The sequence below is a fragment of the Diadema setosum genome, chromosome 22, assembly GCF_964275005.1.
Source record: "Diadema setosum chromosome 22, eeDiaSeto1, whole genome shotgun sequence".
In the NCBI taxonomy this organism is placed as follows: Eukaryota; Metazoa; Echinodermata; class Echinoidea; order Diadematoida; family Diadematidae; genus Diadema; species Diadema setosum.
The window spans coordinates 27,907,141-27,928,227 of NC_092706.1; the positions used below are offsets into that span (position 1 = coordinate 27,907,141).

Consider the following 21,087-nt stretch of genomic DNA (forward strand, 5'->3'; position numbering starts at 1 on the left):
AGAAAAAGAAAAGTCGCTACATTACTATTAGGGAAGCTTGCTCTTGCTCACGAAGTGACTCAGGCTCCTGGAAAGACATCAAAAATAAATGCATGCAGCGCTTGGGATTCGGAGTGAACTGGTTTGCCGCAAATCAAAATGTCTGGAGGTACTGTTGTCATAGTTTTGACTGCACTGATGACTTTGTCATGTTTTGCTGTCCGCTGGGAAAAATCTGGTCTCAAGTGCATTTTCTCTGACTCGGAATCCTTCATTCAAGCCAACTGCTCTAACCTCAATATCTCCGATGTCCCCCAGAATCTTCCAGACAACCTCAACAAGCTTGATTTATCTTACAACCACATTGTGACCATCACCAATATTTCATTTGCTGCATATGAAAAAATCCAAATTCTGATTTTGCGATGGAATGGGCTGAATTTGATTGAGGGAAAAGCGTTCAAGAAGCTTCCAGACTTGAGAGAGGTTGACATGAGTTTCAACGACATCAGGCGAATTCCAGACTCCCTCTTTATCAACAATCGTCATCTCTCATTCCTTGAGCTGTCCCATAACAGACTGACCGAGATCCCAAATAACGCTTTTGGGTCCATTGGAGCCTTGAAACATGTCCTCCTCGGCCATAATCTGATTACAAAGGTCAGTTTCGCTCAATTCTCCTCCTGTCAACTCCTTGTGAGGATCGATCTCGTAGGGAACAAAATCACAAATCTTCATCGGGAGAGCTTTGCTGCTATTTGGAACTGCACAATATTCCTCTTCAAATTCGCCGATAACAAAGTCTCGAAACTTCCCCATGAACTCTTTTCCAATTTTCGTCACCTGATGGAGGTCGATTTGAACCACAATAACCTCCATACATTCGACGTGAAAGCCTTCATGGGAAATTATAACATCAATCATTTACGGATCAATAGCGCAAATATCCACACTATTATACCCCTCACAGACAATGGCCGAAGTCATGACTTTCCCAATTTGACAAGACTTACTTTAAGTTGGAACAAAGTCTCTCAAATACAGAGCAAAGCATTCAGGGGGTTTAGAAACCTGCGTTATTTGAATCTCCAGGGCAACAAGATAACCTCGATCACAAATAGCTCATTCTGTGAACTGAATTCCCTCATATCCTTGAATCTGGACAGAAACAAACTTTCACAATTGCCTCTTCGTGCGTTCGCCTGTACAAAGAAGCTAGAGTGTCTTACACTGTCCAGCAATCGCATTAAAGTTTTGGATCCTCGCACACTTTATGGTGTTGCCTCTCTGCAATATATGGATCTTTTTTCCAATAGCTTAGAGGAGTTTGCAGGTCCATGGGATCTGCCTTTCTTAAAGATACTGAAACTACAAAGAAACGCACTATCCTTTTTGAATGAAACCACATTTGCAGGAATGTCCCATTTGCAGGAAGTAAACCTTACTAATAATAAAATTAGAAACATAGCTACAGATGCATTTATGGAGCTCAGTTTTCTAAAAGCTGTTGACCTATCTATTCAATCGCCTATTGAACTAAATGGAAGTTTTGCAAATTTGAGGCATCTCGAGTACATTAGCCTGAGAAGAATACCGATTCAGCTTACGTCACTAAATCAATTTACATATGCAAGGTCCATGAGGAAACTAGTCATGTCAAACGCAAAGTTACGTATCACGGACCTGGTAAGTAGGCATCTGCATATGTCTGTTTTCTTCGGGTTGGAATCACTAGTATCCCTCGATTTATGGGGAAATAACTTGGCAAACTTGCACAACTTCCCATGGGTTTTCCAACCCTTACGTAGTCTGCAAACAATAAACCTAAGCAACACTCGTATAACCGTTTTGACAGCAGGGATGTTCTCTCATCTATCGTCTCTATTACACCTACGGCTGTATTCAAACGAAATCCAGAAAATTTACCCAAATGCTTTCGAAGGACTTGGAAGCTTACAAGTATTACTTCTGCAGGTTAATATGATATCTCAGTTTGAGAAAAACTTACTCAGTGACACTCGGAATCTCACATTGTTGTACCTTCACACTAATCATCTTACTATGATTTCAGCAAACACATTTATACCACAGACTCTTGTTCGCCTTGATATATCCAACAATCCTTTCGTTTGTGACTGCAGCTTAACGTGGTTCCTAAATTGGCTACAAACGACCAACGTTATTACCTCTCCAAGTAATGAAACCCGGTGTTCACAGGCTTCTTTCAAAGTACTTGTGAACCTGCCACTTGAAGAATTCCATCCAGGCGACTTTTGTGGAATCAACACACCACTCATCTCTGGACTCACATCCGGCAGTGTCTTAGTAATCTTGCTGGGATTCTTGATTTACAGGAAACGTTGGTGGCTGAAATACAAGATTTTCTTGCTGAAACTTTTTGTATTGGGGTATCATCAACAAGAAGAAGACCAGGCAGATGAATATGAGTATCAGCTCAACATCATGTGCCATGATGATGATGATGACTGGGTTCATGGTGTCCTCAGACCTGCACTGGAAGAGAGGATGCCTCATCTCCAACGTGTTGCCTATGGCGATGAGGCGTTCAGGGCTACAATGTACTACATTGACGCTGTCCACCACATCATCGAGAACAGCTACAAGACTGTCCTGCTGCTTAGCAACCACTGTGCTGATGATGCCTGGTTCATCACCAAGGTCAGAGTGGCTCTGGAGCATGTGAATGACACAGGACTTGACAAAGTCCTCCTGGTATTTTTGGAGGACATACCCGATGAGCGACTGCCATACCTGGTAAGACTCTTTCTGAGCAGAGACAGGCCTAATCTGCTTTGGACTGAGGACCATGATGGCCAAGATTTGTTTTGGGCCTACTTTGAGAAGTGCATGCGGACAAATCCGCAGATCAATCATGCTCTTCCGATCTAAACAACCGAGACATGAAATTACCTGATCTCCCTGTACGTATAATGTACTTACAAAGTCTTTGTATATCATGTTTCGCCTGTAGCATGCTTTGTAGCATTTCTACTACATGGAAGAAGGTCAAAGAGCGACATTCTTTTTCCCTTCATAATTATAAGTCCACATGTTGGTGAAACCTAAAAAAAAAAAAAAAAAAACACACACACAGTTGAAATGTCCTTTACGTTTTTATTCATTCACTTAAAGAGAGCGAGCTTACCTTGGGGGTGCAGCCTGGCCCCTAGCATACCATACACACACACACACACACACACAGTTGTTTGCAACGTGGATTTTTCCCCGTGACTTACATTTACTTTTCTTCTCTTTATTCGTAATCATGATGTCTGAGCCAACATTGTTACTTCCATTATTCTAACTTGGAATTCGTGTTGATTTTAGTAAATTCGCTCTTTCATGCTCTTATGAATATCCGGTGCATTTACTCCGCCTGAAGGAGATGGATATTAAGTAATGATTTTTTTTTTTTCAGAATTACATGTTTGGAGTGACGATAACAGTGTATATAGCAGCAGGACCTTTAAAGTCCTCATTCGTATTATACGTACGTAAAACAACTGTATTTCTTTGTTTCTGTTCAAAACATTATGTAAGATATAAGCTGTGCTTGGATAATGTTTAAGAGTGATTATAAACTTTTTTTAGACCTACATGCATGGCCACATATTGGAATTATTAGATTTATACCGCTGTATTTACCACATTGTTGTTGTTGTTGGTGCTGATGTTTCATAGTACTAGTATTGGAATACCCTTTTGATCGGAGGTGCTGATGATACAGAGCAACGGTTAAATAATTATGTGCTCACAAAATTTGTCCATGTTTAACTGGGATCAGAAGCATTTAGTGCGAATGTAAATTTTGTTTTGTTTTGTGTTTTTTTTTTTCGACCCAGACGGTCAGGGATTGCGCTAGAAAGTGTCATATTTTTGTTCCATGGACTTATCGCGAGGGCTTTTTATTATGGACTTATGTATCTTCTGTAATATAACCATGCACTTTACGTAAGTAACGTATATGTTTTTATAAGCAACGTATAATTTGTTATAAGTTTTGTAGTTGTGTTGTGATTTCCAATGTGATGGCAAGGCCCCGCAGCTTGTCTGACGCCGTCGTCTGCTCGGGCTACATCAGTTGAGTCTAATGTTGGCTGTTTCAATGATTATATTTTTTGAACACTTCCAATCATCTTTATTTCTTATTCCAACCAATGAAAATGAAATTGTGACAAATGTGGAATCTTTTGAACCCAGTAAATCTTGTTGTTATGACGAAATATAACTATTACTCTGGTTAAAAATATTATGTTTTCTATTCGTTCCCCATTGAAACATGTTTCAATTCTATCTTTTATTTCGGAAACTTTTCCAGATGCCATCAAAATCGCTACAGTGATTTTTATATTAAAAAAGAGATGACTCTGCTGGAGTAAAAGATTATCGCCCTGTTTTGTTGCCTATTTCCCGTATAAGCTAAAATTCTTGAAAAAAATGTTTATAATCGTTTATATAATTTCCTTATTGATAACAATCTTTTTAATCCATATCAATTTGGTATAAGGATGGGTTTCTCAACCGAACACGCTTCAATACAATCAAGTGATGAAATTATTACCACCTTGCCTTGCCAAAGAACATATAATTGGAGGCTTTTGGGATTTAAGTAAAGCTTTGTTACAATTGGTCATCATATTTTAATTCACAAATTTTCTAAATTAGGTAAAGAGGTATAGTTCTTTCTTGGTTCAAAAGGTATTATTCTAATGGCACACAGTTTATTTCATTTGAGTCTAAAGTTTTGTGTGTGTGTGTGTTTTTTTTTTTTTTATACCGATATTAACTGTGGTGTACCCCAGGGTTCAATCCTCAATATACCTCAATATTAACACTGTTCCAACAGCAAACAATAATACTAACGATATTAATGATGAAAATAATACAAACAATAACAATGACGATACTAAAGCGTTCCCTGGGTGATAATTCTGATAGCCTTGGACAGGACTGAAATGTGGATCCCGAGATAATTATTAGAATCTCTTCATCAAAATTCACAATGTTAGACGAAATGCCATATACTGATAACAAATAAGTTTCATCTATTGGTAAGACATTCATTTTTTTTTTTTTTGGGGGGGGGGGGATCGGTCCGTTGGTTACGGAGGAATGCTTTTTTTATATGATTACTTACACTGGAGATATTTAGAACAATGTGTGCTTACAATGACCCTGAACAATAGGCTTTAATACCACCTTTTCAGAGCTCTGCTGACTAGGCTTCTGGTCTTTTGCTCCAAGACACATGAATGCTTTATCAATAATTCATGATGGATTGCCCTTTAGCACCGCTACTCTGAATTCATTGTAAAGGGTAAAATGCATGCACATGAAAAAAGTAAACACATGTTTCCATGGGCATGCATACACTACATCTCTACAAAGAAATGAGGAATACAAATTATTATAAAAACTTAACTAAAAAGTGAACCCTTATTTTTTAATCATATTTAATCGAAAGACACGCGATAGGTGTAGAACTAATAAATTGTCAATTAACCTTAAAAAATATAAAACGTGTTATTCTGTCCTGATCACTTTAGTCTCTTCTAGTATTCTTCTCGACAATCATAACCTGTTTCGAGTACGTCTGAGTTTGCGGTGTGCCCATGGGTTTGGTAATGTGTTGTTTGTGGACTGCAAATGTGACCGTGCATCACAGAACCAACGAAAAGTCACACCCCTTCATTTTAGGTGAGGACTTAAAAAGATGAAATAGGTCAACCTATAGTCAATAATGAGTTTTTCATGTTTTCTGAAAGAGCTATCATCCTACATCCTTCTGAAGTTTGGGATCATAAAGTGATTGGGAAAGTTTATATAAAACGAGCTTCGTTGATTTCGGAATTATAGAATGAAAGAACGAATGAAAAAAAAATAGGATGCAGTCCGGATATTAAGCATTTGCTCTGAATACATAAATTCAAACACTGTATACTATCGCTTGATGCTTCTAAAATCACACACACACACACACACACACACACACACAAATATAAGGTACACTGCAGTTTTCACGTTAGAATTCTATACATCGGACAGATGGGGATGAAGATGCTGGATAAGTTACTTTCCAATATATTTCTTTTCTGGGATAGCTCGTGAAGTGAAGAAATTAGTAATACATGCACGAGACACTTGTTGTGTCCATGAATAGGTATCCATTCTTGGACAGAGGTTCATAGGTTGTGTGATCGTATTTACGACGGCCAAACAAAAAAATAATTGCTCTCGTTTGATAAGGTATTGTTATTTTTTGTACGCGCTATGATAAACGTACCTCAACTCATAAACATTTTATATCTTACTTACTACGATGAAAGCTTACCAAGTCGTAGCAATGTGATATCACGGAGCCATCAAGCTGGCACGTACTCTGATTAATCAAAGCTACATTGACTGTCAATCAGAATAAATCAAAATAGAGACAATAACAAGAACAAATAGATAACATGAATAACAAATAAATTCGGCGAATTATTTTATGAAAAAAATTGAAATAAATAAATAAATAAATGATAATTGTGTATGTGCGTGTATTACACACATTTCTTCTGTTCTTTTTAAATCTATCCAAATGATAAGAAAATGTTATGTAGCATTATCAGAGTTTCCTTTAAAGGGCACCGCCCAGCACGGTCATCATTATGACATTACAGATACATCTAAAAAATTACTACTGATTTAAAACAAACATTAAAAAATAAACAAGACAAGATTTACGTAATCTTCAACTGCGTTGATGCTCTGCAACGATACATCATTCGATGTATTTGATGTAAAGTAAAGCGATGGAGTTAAAGGTATTAGCCCACCAACGGCGTAAATCCGTACTGAGGAGTGGGGGGGGGGGGGGGATGGTCATCATCACCACGATTACAAGCCCATAACCGGACCGGCGCAGCCTTGGGGGGGGGGGGGGGGGCGGAGAAGCTTGGTGCCCCCCCCCCCCCCACACGCACACTTTACAGGGATCGGATGTCCCACTCTTTTGCATGAAATATAAAGTGAGAGGAAAATGGCAGCAAAATTATTAAGAATTTTTGTTCTTGTTGTTGCTTTTTTTTTTGCTTGTCAGATGACTTGCGGCGGAAAATCAGACCTTAAAAGTATGAAGACATTTTTTGTTTTTGAAATATCTGTGAGAGAGAGCGGAGCGACCGGGTTAACGGGGGGGGGGGGAGGGTGTGTATGGGGGGGGGGGAGTGTCCCTCTCCCACACGAGGCAGATTTTGCATTTTCAGACCTGACATTCAGCGATCTGGTGCACACTTTTGGTGAAATGTTTGTTTGTTTTTTCTTTAAAAAACCAATAGAAAATGAAATATTCACAATATATTATTGAATTACTAAATCGTGGTATTTCAGCTCTTGCTCCGCCTGTGCGACATCACTGCCAAGGCCTACTAAATAGTGGGGCCTATCACCGGTGTAGACAGGATTGGGGGAGCGGTTATGAGATCGTGAGGGGGGGGGGGAGGGTATGGTAGGGGGGTTTCTCCCTCCCACGGTGAAATCTTTTTACATTGAAAATTTTGACATTTTACAGTCCCAAAACTGCCGTTTGTAGCTATATTCTTCGCTTTGGAAATTAAGGGGGGAGGCACACCGCGCGCAACTGCTCTCAATCACTGGCAGCAACATCAGGAGAATGGCATAGCGATTAAATGCGAGCGAGCGGAGCGAGCGAGCTTGAAAATTTTGACATAGGCCCTAATGCTTTTACATGCTAAAAACTGCCGTTTGTAGTTATACTTCTTCGCTTAATTGGAAATCAAGGGGGGCCGCACCGGGCGCAACTGTTGTCAATCACTGGCAGCAACATCAGGAGAATGGTATAGCGATTAAATGCAAGCGAGCGAAGCGGGTGAGCTTGAAAATTTTGACATTTTACAGTCCAAAAACTGCCGTTTGTGGCTGTATTTTTTTTTTTTTTTTTTTTTTTTTTTTTTTTTTTTTTTGCTTTGGAAATTAAGGGGGGCGCACCGGGTGCAACTGCTGGCAATTACTGGCAGCAACATCAGGAGAATGGCATAATGCGAGCGAGTGAAGCGAGCGAGCTTGAAAATTTTGACATTTTACAGTCCCAAAACTGCCGCTTTTGGCTGTATTTCTTCGCTTTGGAAATTAAGGGGGCGCACCGGGGGCAACTACCGGCAGTTACTGGCAGCAACATCAGGGGAATGGCATAACCATTGAATACGAGCGAGCGAAGCGAGTGAGCTTGAAAATTTTGACTTTTTACAGTCCCAAAACTGTCGTTTGTAGCTATATTTTTCGCTTTGGAAATTAAGGGGGGGGGCGCACCGGGCACAACTGCTGGCAATTACTGGCAGCATGCAACATCAGGAGAATGGCATAACGATTAAATGAAAGCGAGCGAGTTTGAAAATTTTGACGTTTTACAGTCCCCATACTGTCGTTTGTGGCTGTATTTTTTCGCTTTGGAAATCAAGGGAGGGGGGACACACCGGGCGCAACTGTCGGCAATTACTGGCAGCAACATCAGGAGAATGGCATAACGATTAAATGCGAGCGAGCGAAGCGAGTGAGCTTGAAAATTGTGATATTTTACAGTCCCAAAAATTGTCCTTCGTGGCTGTATTTTTTCGCTTTGGAAATTAAGGGGGGCGCACCGGGCGATAATTGCCGGCAGTTATTGGCAGCAACATCAGGAGATTGGCATAATGATTAAATGCGAGCGAGCGAAGTGAGTGAGCTTGAAAATTTTGACATTTTACAGTCCCCCAAACTGTCGTTTGTGGCTGTATTTTTTCGCTTTGGAAATTAAGGAGGCGCACCGGGCGAAAACTACTGGCAATTACTAGCAGCAACATCAGGAGAATGGCATAATGATTAAATGCGAGCGAGCGAAGCGAGCGAGCTTCAAAATTTTGACATTTTACAGTCCCAAAACTGCAGTTTGTAGCTATATTTTTCGCTTTGGAAATTAAGGGGAGGCATCGGGCGAAAACTGCTGGCAATTACTAGCTGCAACATCAGGAGAATGGCATAATGATTAAATGCGAGCGAGCGAAGCGAGCGAGCTTCAAAATTTTGACATTTTACAGTCAAAAAACTGCTGTTTGTAGCTATATTTTCCGCTTTGGAAATTAAGGGACCGGGGCGCACCGGGCGCAACTGCTGCCATTCACTGGCAGCAGCATCAGGAGAATGGCATAGCGATTAAAAGCGAGCTTTAAAATTTTGACATTTTACACTCCAAACACTGCCGTTTGTAGCTATATTTTCGCTTTTGTTTGTCCCAATTTTATGGGGGAACCACCCCCCCCCCCCATCGACGCCTCTGCATATGAGGGTGCTTTTGTTAAGTGAAAGATCTGCTGCACACTCTTTGATAAATTAGGGAAATATACGTCAATCTCAAAAGTGTACAAAGCCTGTCGAAAGGGATCCTGTATAGCGGAGCTTTTGCATGTTTATGATTGCAATACAACGATCTGGTGCGTAGTTCTGGCCAATTTTCCATTAAGAAAGTTCGAGATTTGTCCTCATCTCGGGAATTGCTTGGGGGATAAATGATTTGTCTGCCTAAACACTTTCGTAGGGGCGGGGCACATGCCCTTTGCCCCCCCCCCCCCCCCTCCCGAGATATTTTCGACGCCCCTGATCTTCCCTGGGTATACCCATAGATGTATCTTGACTGAATTATCAGCCCCTTTGCCCCCCCCCCCCCGAGATAGATTCGACGCCCCTGATCTTCCCTGGGTATGCTCATAGATGTATCCTGACTGAGTCACCAGTCACTGTCGTTTCTCAGGAATGATTCAGGAAATGGAGGGGGTTCAATTATGGCAATATAGTTTTTTTTTATTGTTTGTTTGTTTGTTTGTTTGTTTGTTTTCGTACATATCTTGCAGATGGTCCCCAGTTACTCGCGTCATAGCATAGGCCTATACTATTTGGCGTTGTCAACGTCTGAGCCATACCTTACAGTGTATGTCGATGTTACTTTCTTCGCGAGCGAGCGAAGCGAGCGAGCGCTTGAGAAAATTATGTATACATTTTCCTACAAGATAGAATACTGTTCAGCTCTGTTACCTGTCTGAAGGCCGGCGTACAAACGTCATGCAATATGCCAAGATTGATACAATCACATTTCTGCTTCCTCCATTTTTTTTTTCAAATTTCAGGGGGGGATGATTGTACAGGCCATCCCCCCCTCCTCCATTTCAGGGGGGGGGGGGATATATCCCCCATCCCCCCGGGATTTACGCCCATGTAGCCCACATTTGTAAACCTGCAGCAATTGGTCTCATAGTTAGCATGGAGTTTGGGTATGATTGCAGTAACACCTGTGCAAAATTTCGTTCTAATTAGTCCATATACTTCCATAAAAATAAATGAAAATGCACCGTAATCCGTATGCATGCGTATAACGCTCGCTAGCTCCGGTCCACGTACGTGTTACATGCACAATGTACGTAGCTATAGCCCGCGCTCGTAATTCGATTTTGGGTCGGGTTGACCCGGTTTGAAAATTGATTTTAAAACGATGATTTTCTCTCTTTTATCGAATGGTATAGACAAAGAGCGACAGGTGAGGTATGTTACTGTTATAACTTGTATTTGAAGTCATATTGGACCTGTTTTATGCAGTTTTGATTTTCGTGGGTTTGCAAATGTGGGCTAGTACCTTTAATAGGACAAGTATGATAGCTGTTGTGATTAGTTAGATCACATCACGTGATCGTGTGGGAATTCCGGTAGGCTACGGGAATGGGTGTGTCCTATACGAAATAGGGCACGCTATTAGCATGATCAGTTATAGCTTTAGTGGGGACTTGACGAACGGAATGTGCATTTAGATCGAGGGGTCTATTTATTTTTACAATTATTGCATGTTCTATTGTTCTATTGTTCTATTGATGTATCAGACTGGTACTGGACTCTTGATTTCCAAATAACAAAAATTATCCTTAAGATGCATTTCTATTTTACCTCGCCATGCGGCCTTGTTATTAAAAACAAACAACACTCGGGATGTTTTAGCACTAGTTGTTTTTCTATAATCTAGCGTAGTGCATGATAGAGCATGCACTAATTACAATAATGTGAATAGTCCCTTGTAGTACCCACTTACAAATATACCGCTCTTGCGCTCGTGGTGATGTAGCTATAGTTGTTGTTTTTTTTCTTTTCTTTTTCACCCGTATCGACGCTTTAATCTCATCACAACTGGTCATAAGACACAAACAGTCGAAAGTTTTGCACGTGAAATTTCCAAAGAGGTCATTTATCATTTTCTCGGTATTGTCTTCACAGAGATTATAGCGATACTTCATGCCTGTGTATATTATAATGATTATCATAATATATATTTTATGGGCAATCTATTCACTTCATAATGAGGAAGTTACAGCAGTGCAAACTATTAAAGAGACCTTTCTTTCTCAAATTTCTCCGCTATATCACCATTGTTAACATAATTATGAATGCCAGGTACGTACTTTTAATTGGAGAGTGAAAGTGCGACGATTTGGTACGGACATTTACTTGACAGACATCACCAGCAGAGAGGCAGTCCTGTTCATGTCTTAATGAGAGTATTGATAGGATTGATTGATTGATTTTATTTTCCGCATAAAAAACAACAACGGCTGGATGGCCCATAATTAGCGATGCCAACATGGCATCGCTGGTCTTCCATGGGGTCCAGAACATGGAAGTTATACAAATAGGATATGAAATTGTGAAATACATCACTTGAAAACTTGGAGATATTTAGAATACATAAATTGAGAGAAAGAAAAAAACAATAACAACGTCGCAAATTACAGCAAATAACAAATGAAAAGGATACAAGGGAAAGAGAAGGAGAAAAATAATAAATCATAACTTATAATAGCCTGTAATAATTCAAATAATTCAGTAATAACTCTTTTTCATCAACAAGAAAAAATTAAACCAATAGGGCAATGACCTTAAACATACTTATTTTAGATTTAAATATATGAACACCGGGGGAAATCATAATATCCATGGGAAGATCATTATATTCCTTAGCATATTTATATCTAAATGATTTCTTCAAATATTCAGTCTAGGTTTGGGAAGTCTTAATGTTTATGATCATCTTGATATCAGCGTTTGCCTACAGAATGAACCTGCTGTGCTGGGCCCATCTATAGTCACTACAGCTTATCAAAGTTTATTGCACGTTTTCCTCTAAATAGCATGCAGGCCAATGCATTAGAACGGATAGGAAAAATTTCTGATTTAACCTTTCGTTTATTGTTTACGGTAATAGTGTACTTTCAAGTCGAATAACTTTTGAAAGGATAATGCTACTGCTTTGAAAGTTGGCACTAATCATGGACAGAATGTGTTAATAGAACATATTTAATTGCAGCTTAATCTAATAACCCCTTCATTGATGTTGCTCCGGTGGTAATCATTCCATTTTTTTTCCCCCATTCATTGCACCGCTAGAGTGTCTTGGTAAAGATTTACTGCTTGAATAGAACCTGTATTTCAGAGCCTCTTTTCTCAGTTAACGCTTTCCCAGAGTGTGTGCTTTCTTACCAATATTTAGATAGGTTGGGAAAGTCCATCTGGATTTAGTTATATATCAGTTTAAAGCTTAAAGTCTGCTCTTTCAGAATCTGCTCTTAAATAAAAATCCATATTTGGCGACTATTTATTGGTTTTGTGACGCAGGGTCACATACATAATCACAGTAATATTCATAATTTGTGACGAATGATGGGAAGGGATGTCACAGGATACCAGCTGTAATAGTTGAAACGTCCGACACTATAACTTGGTCAACACATAATCCACGTACACATATTTATGTAGCCGGAAACCAATGCACACTTTGCAATCGTAACAAAGACTAAAAATTGATAAAGCGATGGGAAAAAGACATAGTAATCTGAAAATCAGAACTTGTAAAATGTTGATCGCCCAGAAAACAACAACAACAAAACCTGCATTTCGGAGTCTTCGTTCACATCCTGTTGCATGTCCATCAAACGGCGCAGAGGGCGCCGTTGTATTCAATGGCTCTGTGCAACTTTGACTTATTATCCAGGAAGACGACAGACATGGCACGACGCGACGGTTCGACGATTAGTGCCAGCAGCGCATATAAAATTTTCCTATCTGAAAATCTTTCATGAACACCGAAGATACGGCGAGAGGCTACGGCGTGTTGTGGCCACTTGTCGAGACTCCGTGTTGCTGTCGATTGGAGGCAATGTCTTGGGTAACTTGTATTAACTTTTTCGTTGGTATTCAAGCTCCAGAAAACTAAAGTTCAAGTGAGATCGCATGGAGTCGTATAAAGTCGGCAATCCTGTCAATAGAGGGAGGCAGACCGACAAGCCATTCCACAGTAACTGAATCAAATCTCTATGGATTTTCATACTGAGATCAGTGCATTTCATTCGTATACTGTAACAGCTGTCCCTTGATTCGGACCAAGTGAAGTTAACCTTAGTTTCTTTTTCTCTCTCTTTCGGTCCATTCATCTTACATCTTGTTTCTCAGATCTGAGGAAAGCTATATGTTTATATATCCTCCTCTCTCTTCCTAAATTTCTGTCATTTTGTAAAGAAATTATGAAATTAATGTCTCATATTACTCGCAGTTGTAAGCCCAGAAAATGTTCAAGTAAATTTTCATCAATAACATGCACAGTAATTCTAAATCATGATGGCATGTCGAGTGAAAAAGAGAAATTTTGTTTTATACTTTATAGGAATTACCCAAATGCAAGTGTAATCAAAAGATACGTACATTGAATTTGCAATAAATTATATATTTTAGTCGTTAACTTTCCCACCGACTCTTGGGGATTTAAACTAATTGAAACACTTGGAAGAGTTTCATCTGATTGGTAGATATCTAATAAAAGTGAATTTTATTAGTCCACAATAAAAAATCTATTTACCTTGTGTGTGAGCTTTCGCCTACTGTTTTCTGCAGGCTTCTTCAGACTGGCCTCGACTCGCCGTAGATGGTGTATCGGCAGTCTTACAGTCCGAGAGGATGGGAAAGTATGCTGAAGATAACTTGTATTGCCCCACGTCACGATTCGTCATGTGTGCACGCCCCCGCTGGATGTGGATAGCCTCTCTTATCCATTGTGTGAATTTATTGCTGTCTTTGAACACAATCTTGCTCTTTTTCCAATCAATGGTGTGGTTTTCCTGAGCCACGTGATCACTTATGGCTGACTTTTTATGAGTGAGATGTGCCTCCTTCTTCTTGGCCCTTGTGAAATATGCCTCTTGTTGATGTTCTGATTGTGGACTAATGAAATTCGCTTTTATTACAATTGAGACAGTGTAACACAATGTTGCTTACCAGACACTATCTATTGTAATTAGCAGTATAGAATCAGGAATATCAAAACTACCACGACATTGGGAGAGATTTGTATCTAGCGCAGATGAGCTCAAATTCATTACAGATCAGAAAGCATCCGTTCACAAGAAGTGAAGCAATACGAGAAAATAGATCGCGTTGCATGTACCTTAAAATTATAGGGCCTGCATGAACTGTTGCAAAGGTGCGCGCTGTGGAAGAGTTACGTAACAATCCCTATTCTCACGGTATTCTTGACGTAATTTAGACATCTCTGCTTTATATTGCCCCCTTTGGCAGATGTGGAATACTGTTCACATTAATACCTCAGCCAGGGAAGGAGGTGTTGTTTTTGTTTCTTTGTTTGTCTGTGTGCAAAAAAAAAACTAAATAAATAAATAAAATGATAACTCAAAAAGTTGTGAACGGTTTTGAATGAAACATGCAGGGAAAAGTTGATAATGATACAAAGAACAGATGGGTAAATTTCGGTCGTTATTCCGGAATTTTCGCTGCATTTTTTTTTTTTAATTAAGTTTCTTGCAGAAAGTGCGGGAGGGTCACCACAGCATTTTCCTTAGCTGATGATGTATCAAAGCAGATTTGAAGCTGAAATTGATTTTTGGAAATTCATTTTGTACAGGCTTAATGTGAGGGTTTAAATAGATAGACGGCGCAGAAAATATTTTGTCAAGATATTGCCATTTTTCAAAATTCATTGTCATAAGATTCTCTTTGATTAATTCATAATCTACCAGCATTGCATGTCAGTTTGCCCTTTCATTCCATCTGTTTGCGTGCGTGTGTGTGTGTAAAAATCAATATTTTTTTTTTCAAACTGGCATGAACAACAACGCATTTTGCATGCTGCTGCCAACAGGAAACTACCTTGGGTACGAGATTTGCAAAGTCATTTGACAGTGTGTTGAACACTATTTGAAAATAAAGTTCAGTTGAATTGAATTCGAGATATTCGCTTGATGAAGTAAACGAAAAGCGTTGTTTTCCGACAACAAAATGATAATATTGACATTCTGTTCAAGCTGTTTTAAGCCGATTGTTCGACTATTGCTACCATAGCCATAGTGGCGGAGAGTAAATATTGTCCTCCAACGAAGTATTAGCGGGCAGTTTTATTAGACACGGATATATTACTGTCTTCTCATGTAATTTCGCCTCTGACCACTCTGGCTCGTTGAAGAGTATTATATTATTAATATAGTATATATATAATTCGTGTCTAAAGAAACAAGGTTAGAAGCCACCACTCCATCGGGCTTGTAACATACACCCTAAGCACTAAAGCAGTCGGACCACACCATCCCCTTCGCTTTAGGCCGTTATGCGTTGAAGCATTGCCAGGCAGTGTTAACGTTACGATTCACGCGCATAAATAGGGAAATTTATGCGCATATCCCTATAGATACTTGGGTTTTATTTTTTTTATCCTTTTTTATTTATTTTTTTTTGGGGGGGGGTGGGGGGTGGGGGACTTACATTCGTAAAGGTAGATTTCCCGAAGGTTAACTGCATGTTTGGAAGAAGATATCAATACACTATCACCGCCAATAATAAATGAAATGTTAAATCAGAAATTTTTCCAATCCGTTCTAATGGATTGGCCTGCGTGCTATTTTGATAAAACGTATGATAAACTTTGATAAGATGCAGTTATTATAGATGGACCCAGCAAAGCAGGTACACTCTGTAGGCTAATGCTGATATCAAGATGATCATAAACATCCTATTATATCAGTAATCTCATTAAGACATGAACAGGATTTCCTCACTGTTGGTTATGTCTTTCAAGTGCATGTACGTGCCAAATCGTTCTACTTTCGCTCTCCAATTACAAAAAAAAAAGAAAAAAACCCAAAAACCAACCCTTTAATAACTGGCATTTCAGCGATATTTATAATTAGGTTAATTATGTTGATACACCGGTCGGGGAGAAATTTGAGAGACAAAGGTCTCTTCAAAAGTTCGCACTGTCCGACTTCCTGGTTATTAAGCGAAGAGATGTGAAAATGAAATTAAGAGTATGGCTATGATCTCTGTGTAAACAAAACCAAGAAATGATTGAAGGTACTGTTTACCATTGGGAGCAGTGATCCTACGTTCAAGTTATTACATTTGATGCATCTTATACCATATGAAAATGTCGCAATAAAACCTAAAATATAAGGAGATATCACCATTTTCCTCAATAAACCATAATTACAGACGGTTTATTCTAAAAGAAAAAAAAATATTCCTACATTTTATATATTCAGCAATACTTCACATTTTTACATTAGTTGTCTCACTTCCTACCTAATATTTGACAACTATTTCAAAGCACTTAAATTGGATTTTGTTTCATCGGCAAAGGGACATTACACGTGTCAAACTTTCGACTGTACCTTTTTAACAATACTTGTACGTTCAATGCTTACCGCTTCTCAGTTATTGCAATAAGATTAAAGCGTCGCAGAAGGCAAAAGCTGTTAGCAACATCATTCATTCATTCATTCGTTTATATACGATATATACATATATATATATATATATATATATATATATATATATATGTGTGTGTGTGTGTGTGTGTGTGTGTGTGTGTGTGTGTGGGCATTTAACCCCCCCCCCCCTCCCCCCGTTTAAAACTGGTTCGTGCTAAGGTTAGAGTTGAGATTAGGGTTAGGTTTAGGTTTAGGGTTTGGGTTAGAATTATGGTTAGGTTCAGGATTAGGATAAGGGTTAGGTTCAGGTGGAAGGGTGCGGTGTAATTGCCCAGGGGGTATTTGCCCTAGACCTTAACGTTAACGATCGCCCCGACACTGTACATTCATGCTAACCTGGAAACATTAAACTGCACATTACTTGAATATGAGACCATTCTGAAGCAAATAATTTTCACACAACAATAGATACAAAATGTACTCTTAAATGAATCCCACAAGGAATGGAACAATCATCCCCCAGTAACCCCACTGATTTCCACTTATCAGTTACTAGCCATCTCCTTTAAACCTGATTCTATAGCCTACATCATTTATTGATTTCTCAGCGTCGATTTTGATTCGGGTGACATCTGTGGCCTGATTTCGCTGAATCGTTTGAACGGCACCAGTGGTTATAGCTATGGACTCTGCATGGTGTCTGGATCCTTATATTTTTTTTCTTTCTGAAGTCACGATTCAATAATCAGGATGATTTATGTAGGTCAGAGAGCTCGCCATTTTTTTTTTCTGTTAAATTAATTTTCCAAAGTTATCCAGGCTCTTCTTTCATTTTTCCATGTCTGGGACTTTCGTTCGTTCGTTCGTATTTTATTTTGCTTCTCAATCAAATCAAATAAAAAAAAAATGAATAACATCAATGTGACAAATTGAAACCAAACATAACTAAATGACAAAAGAGCAATACAATGTACAAAACAAAAGTGCAGTTGATACTACATGGATAACAGAAATCTTTGTAAAACATTGATTGTTATATATAATACAAATAAGGCAGTACATTTGATTAAATAGGGAAGCAGGAGACCGTCAGCATAAGCATAGCTTGACTGGGCTGATGGCCTCATTGGGAAATATATCTCTGGTTTGCCTTTCACAGAAAGTACAGTTGTTGTTGTTGTTGTTGTTGTTGTTGTTCTACATTACAATAGTATCTTCACAGGGAAAAAGATGTGAGTGAGTGCTGTGCGAATGCAATAGGTGACTTGAATGTTTGTGTTGGGGCCATGTATAATGTATGTTATTCTTCATATATCAATACAATAATACTAAAAAATGCAAACCTAAATATAAACAAAATTATATCAAATTGTTATACATTATACTATATTTTACTAAATATATTGAGTTAACATATATTTCTTTAAGCTAGATTTAAAAGAAAACAAAGATGTTCGTGTCGGGTAAAGCATTCCATGAATCAGGTCCGTGATGCCTCACTGACCTGTGAGCTCTAAGAGATTTTGGATTATGTAGATGAAAATCTGTTGAGTGTCTTGTAGGGTACGAATGAATGTTAGCATTATAATCGGGAAAAAAATTAAATTTACTGTGGTAACAAATTTTGCGTGTACTTATACATGTACATAAATACAGAAGTTTGAAACTTATGTATATCATCAATTTTTAACACATTTAGCTGCTTGAACAACGGGGTCGTATTCGCTAAATACGTAGAGTGTGAACATATTCTGATCGCCTTCTTTTGCAATAAAAACAAAAAATTTAACTGCGTCTTATTACAATTACCCCAAACAATATTACAATAAACCATATGAGGGAAAATAAATGCATTGTAAAGCACATGTAATGATTTTGGATGACAATGAATATCGCAATTTATATAATATACCAATCTGTCTGGATATAACAGTTGTCATATTCCTTATATGATCATGCAAGATCAATCTATTATTCAAAACTAATCCCCCCCCCAAAAAAAAAAAAAATAGTAGACGTTTGTCCAGTTAACAATTTTCCGTCGATACAAATATTACATGTAATATTTGTGAACGCAAGAAGAACTTTGCGTATATAGGCACAGTATATTTGTAGACCTTTAATTTCACTTTTTCCTTTCGCCACTTTTTTTTGCACACTCTGTTACACAGTTACACTATTTCGCATTGTCCCTGTATCGTACAAGTGTTCATCGCGACCAAATGTAAATCAAGTTCCCGCTTTTAAACTCCATGAACATACGAGTAAATCGACAGAACAATTCGTCGGTGAAAACATGAACCGACGTTTCCGACCGGCAAGTGCGCAAATGTGAATCGGAGAAAAACGCGTTTGAAAATATGGACTTTTTCAACGGATGAAATCACGTAGTTATCGACTGTTAATCTAGACAAACGTTACACCACAAGAACGCCCAAGACCTGTTCTTTCTAACCATTGTAAATTTATAACATGATTATCTGCATGCAGTGAGTATTGACGTGGGGAAAATCAGGTTGAAATTTCGGACAGTGATTTTCTGCCCGTTACAGCGCGCGAGGAGGTTTGCGTCGGTTCATGCAATCAAGTCTATTGCGCGTCTGGTTGTAAACAGACGTATAATACGCTTAGATACGTCGCTTCATCCGCGCACAGTAGGTGAACGCGTAGCGCAAGCACCGTCTCATATGGGTATGCTTACACAGGCGCTCAATATGGGTCAACGAACTTTTCTGCAGACTCGAATGCACACGTTTGTTGGGTTTTTGCGTATTACAATATTAACTGTTTTCTAACTGAAAAATTCAACATGTTTGTGATTTGAATGTACGGTGAATATACCTATGACTTTTCATATCTTATAACAGTCCACTTGTGCCAAACAAATTACACTAAGAATTTGACAGATTGCTCTGGCAAGCGAATGTAAATGAGCGACATCGCTAAGTGAAGCAAACGATTACTTTTACTTTATGCAATATTGATCTTTATTTTTCAAGTGCTCATGTGAGGTGACTTGTAACAGTGTGTACTGGAATTTTGTCTACATTGTAAAGAAAATTATGCATCTCTTATTTCTTGCTGCTACCAACCTTGTAAAATAATGCCAAATTACGCCAATTTCGGGATTTTACATGGCCGGTGCCAAATTACGCCAATTTCGGGATTTTACATGGCCGGTGCCAAGCTCCCCTCCCCCCCCCCCCCCCCCAAAAAAAAAAAAAAAAAAATATATATATATATATAATAATAATAATAATTATAATAAAATCAAAAAGGGGACACTTTATTCTTTTGTTGCCACTTCCGTGTTACATCAACTAACATGCAAAAAAACAATAATAATAGTAATAATCAAAAGGCCTTCAGCGGGGAAAATAAGGACCTATCACGCTGATACTTTTGGGTTCATCTTTCTTCTACTTCCACTACCGTGGTAAAAAAAGAAAAAGAAAAAAAAAGTAGGGGCATAGTTGTGACACCCTAGGTATTCCTATGCATCGTCCAAATAAAATAATAATAATAATGATAAAGTGGGGTGGCATTTTTTTTTTCTTAAACAACAATTAAATTAAATTAAAAAAAAAAAAACACGTATAATGCAGGCTTTCAAGCAGGATAACGTAAAAAAGTAGGAATAAAGTAGGAACAAAATCTTTCAAAAAGTAGGAAAAAGTAGGACATGAGAGGAAAAAAGTAGGGCATTAAAGAAAAAAGGTAGGAATAAATGAGGACATGTGCAGGCTTTTTGGAGTAGTTTTCGTCAATACTCACCAGAACTCTTGATGTTACATGTAAATCTTAATTTGTACTCACAACCCTGCTGCCTCAGCCTCACTATTGCTCCTGGGAGAGCCTGAAAAATACAACAAAGGCAGACGTTCGTTAGAACAATGTCAGGTAACAAGCACAAATGCATGTTCAACCGTACAGTCAGTATGAATCTTGATCACTTATTACAATACTTTATACATAGAAAAGACATAATTTTGTGATTGACATGAACACCCTACCATATATGTGATCCTGCATCGCAACACCAACAAAAAGTTGCCAAACATGGATTTTTAATTAAGAGCAGATTCTGAAAGAACAAACTTAAATATGAAAATGATGTATATCTCGATTCAAATGGACTCTCCTAACCGATCCTAATATTGGAATGAAAGCACACACTCCGGAAAATGTGAACTGAGAAAAGGGGCTCCTGAAGTATAGCATTTATTCAAGCGCTCAATCTTTATCAAGCCGTGCTAGCTGTGGATTGAATGGAACAAATAACAGAATGTTAACCACTGGAGCTACAACA

At 38.5% G+C, this 21,087-nt stretch overlaps 1 protein-coding gene across 1 annotated transcript; it reads left to right on the plus strand.

Annotated features, from left to right (window-relative positions):
* Positions 1-1,959: 1,959 nt before the first annotated feature.
* LOC140244995 (toll-like receptor 3) lies at positions 1,960-2,889 on the plus strand. Its single transcript, XM_072324587.1, has one exon. The coding sequence runs from the start codon at positions 1,960-1,962 to the stop codon at positions 2,887-2,889; it is 930 nt and encodes a 309-aa protein (XP_072180688.1).
* Positions 2,890-21,087: the final 18,198 nt, after the last annotated feature.

Coding starts and splice junctions, on each gene's coding strand:
- LOC140244995 (XM_072324587.1), top strand. CDS start 1,960: ATGATATCTCAGTTTGAGAAAAACTTACTCAGTGACACTCGGAATCTC.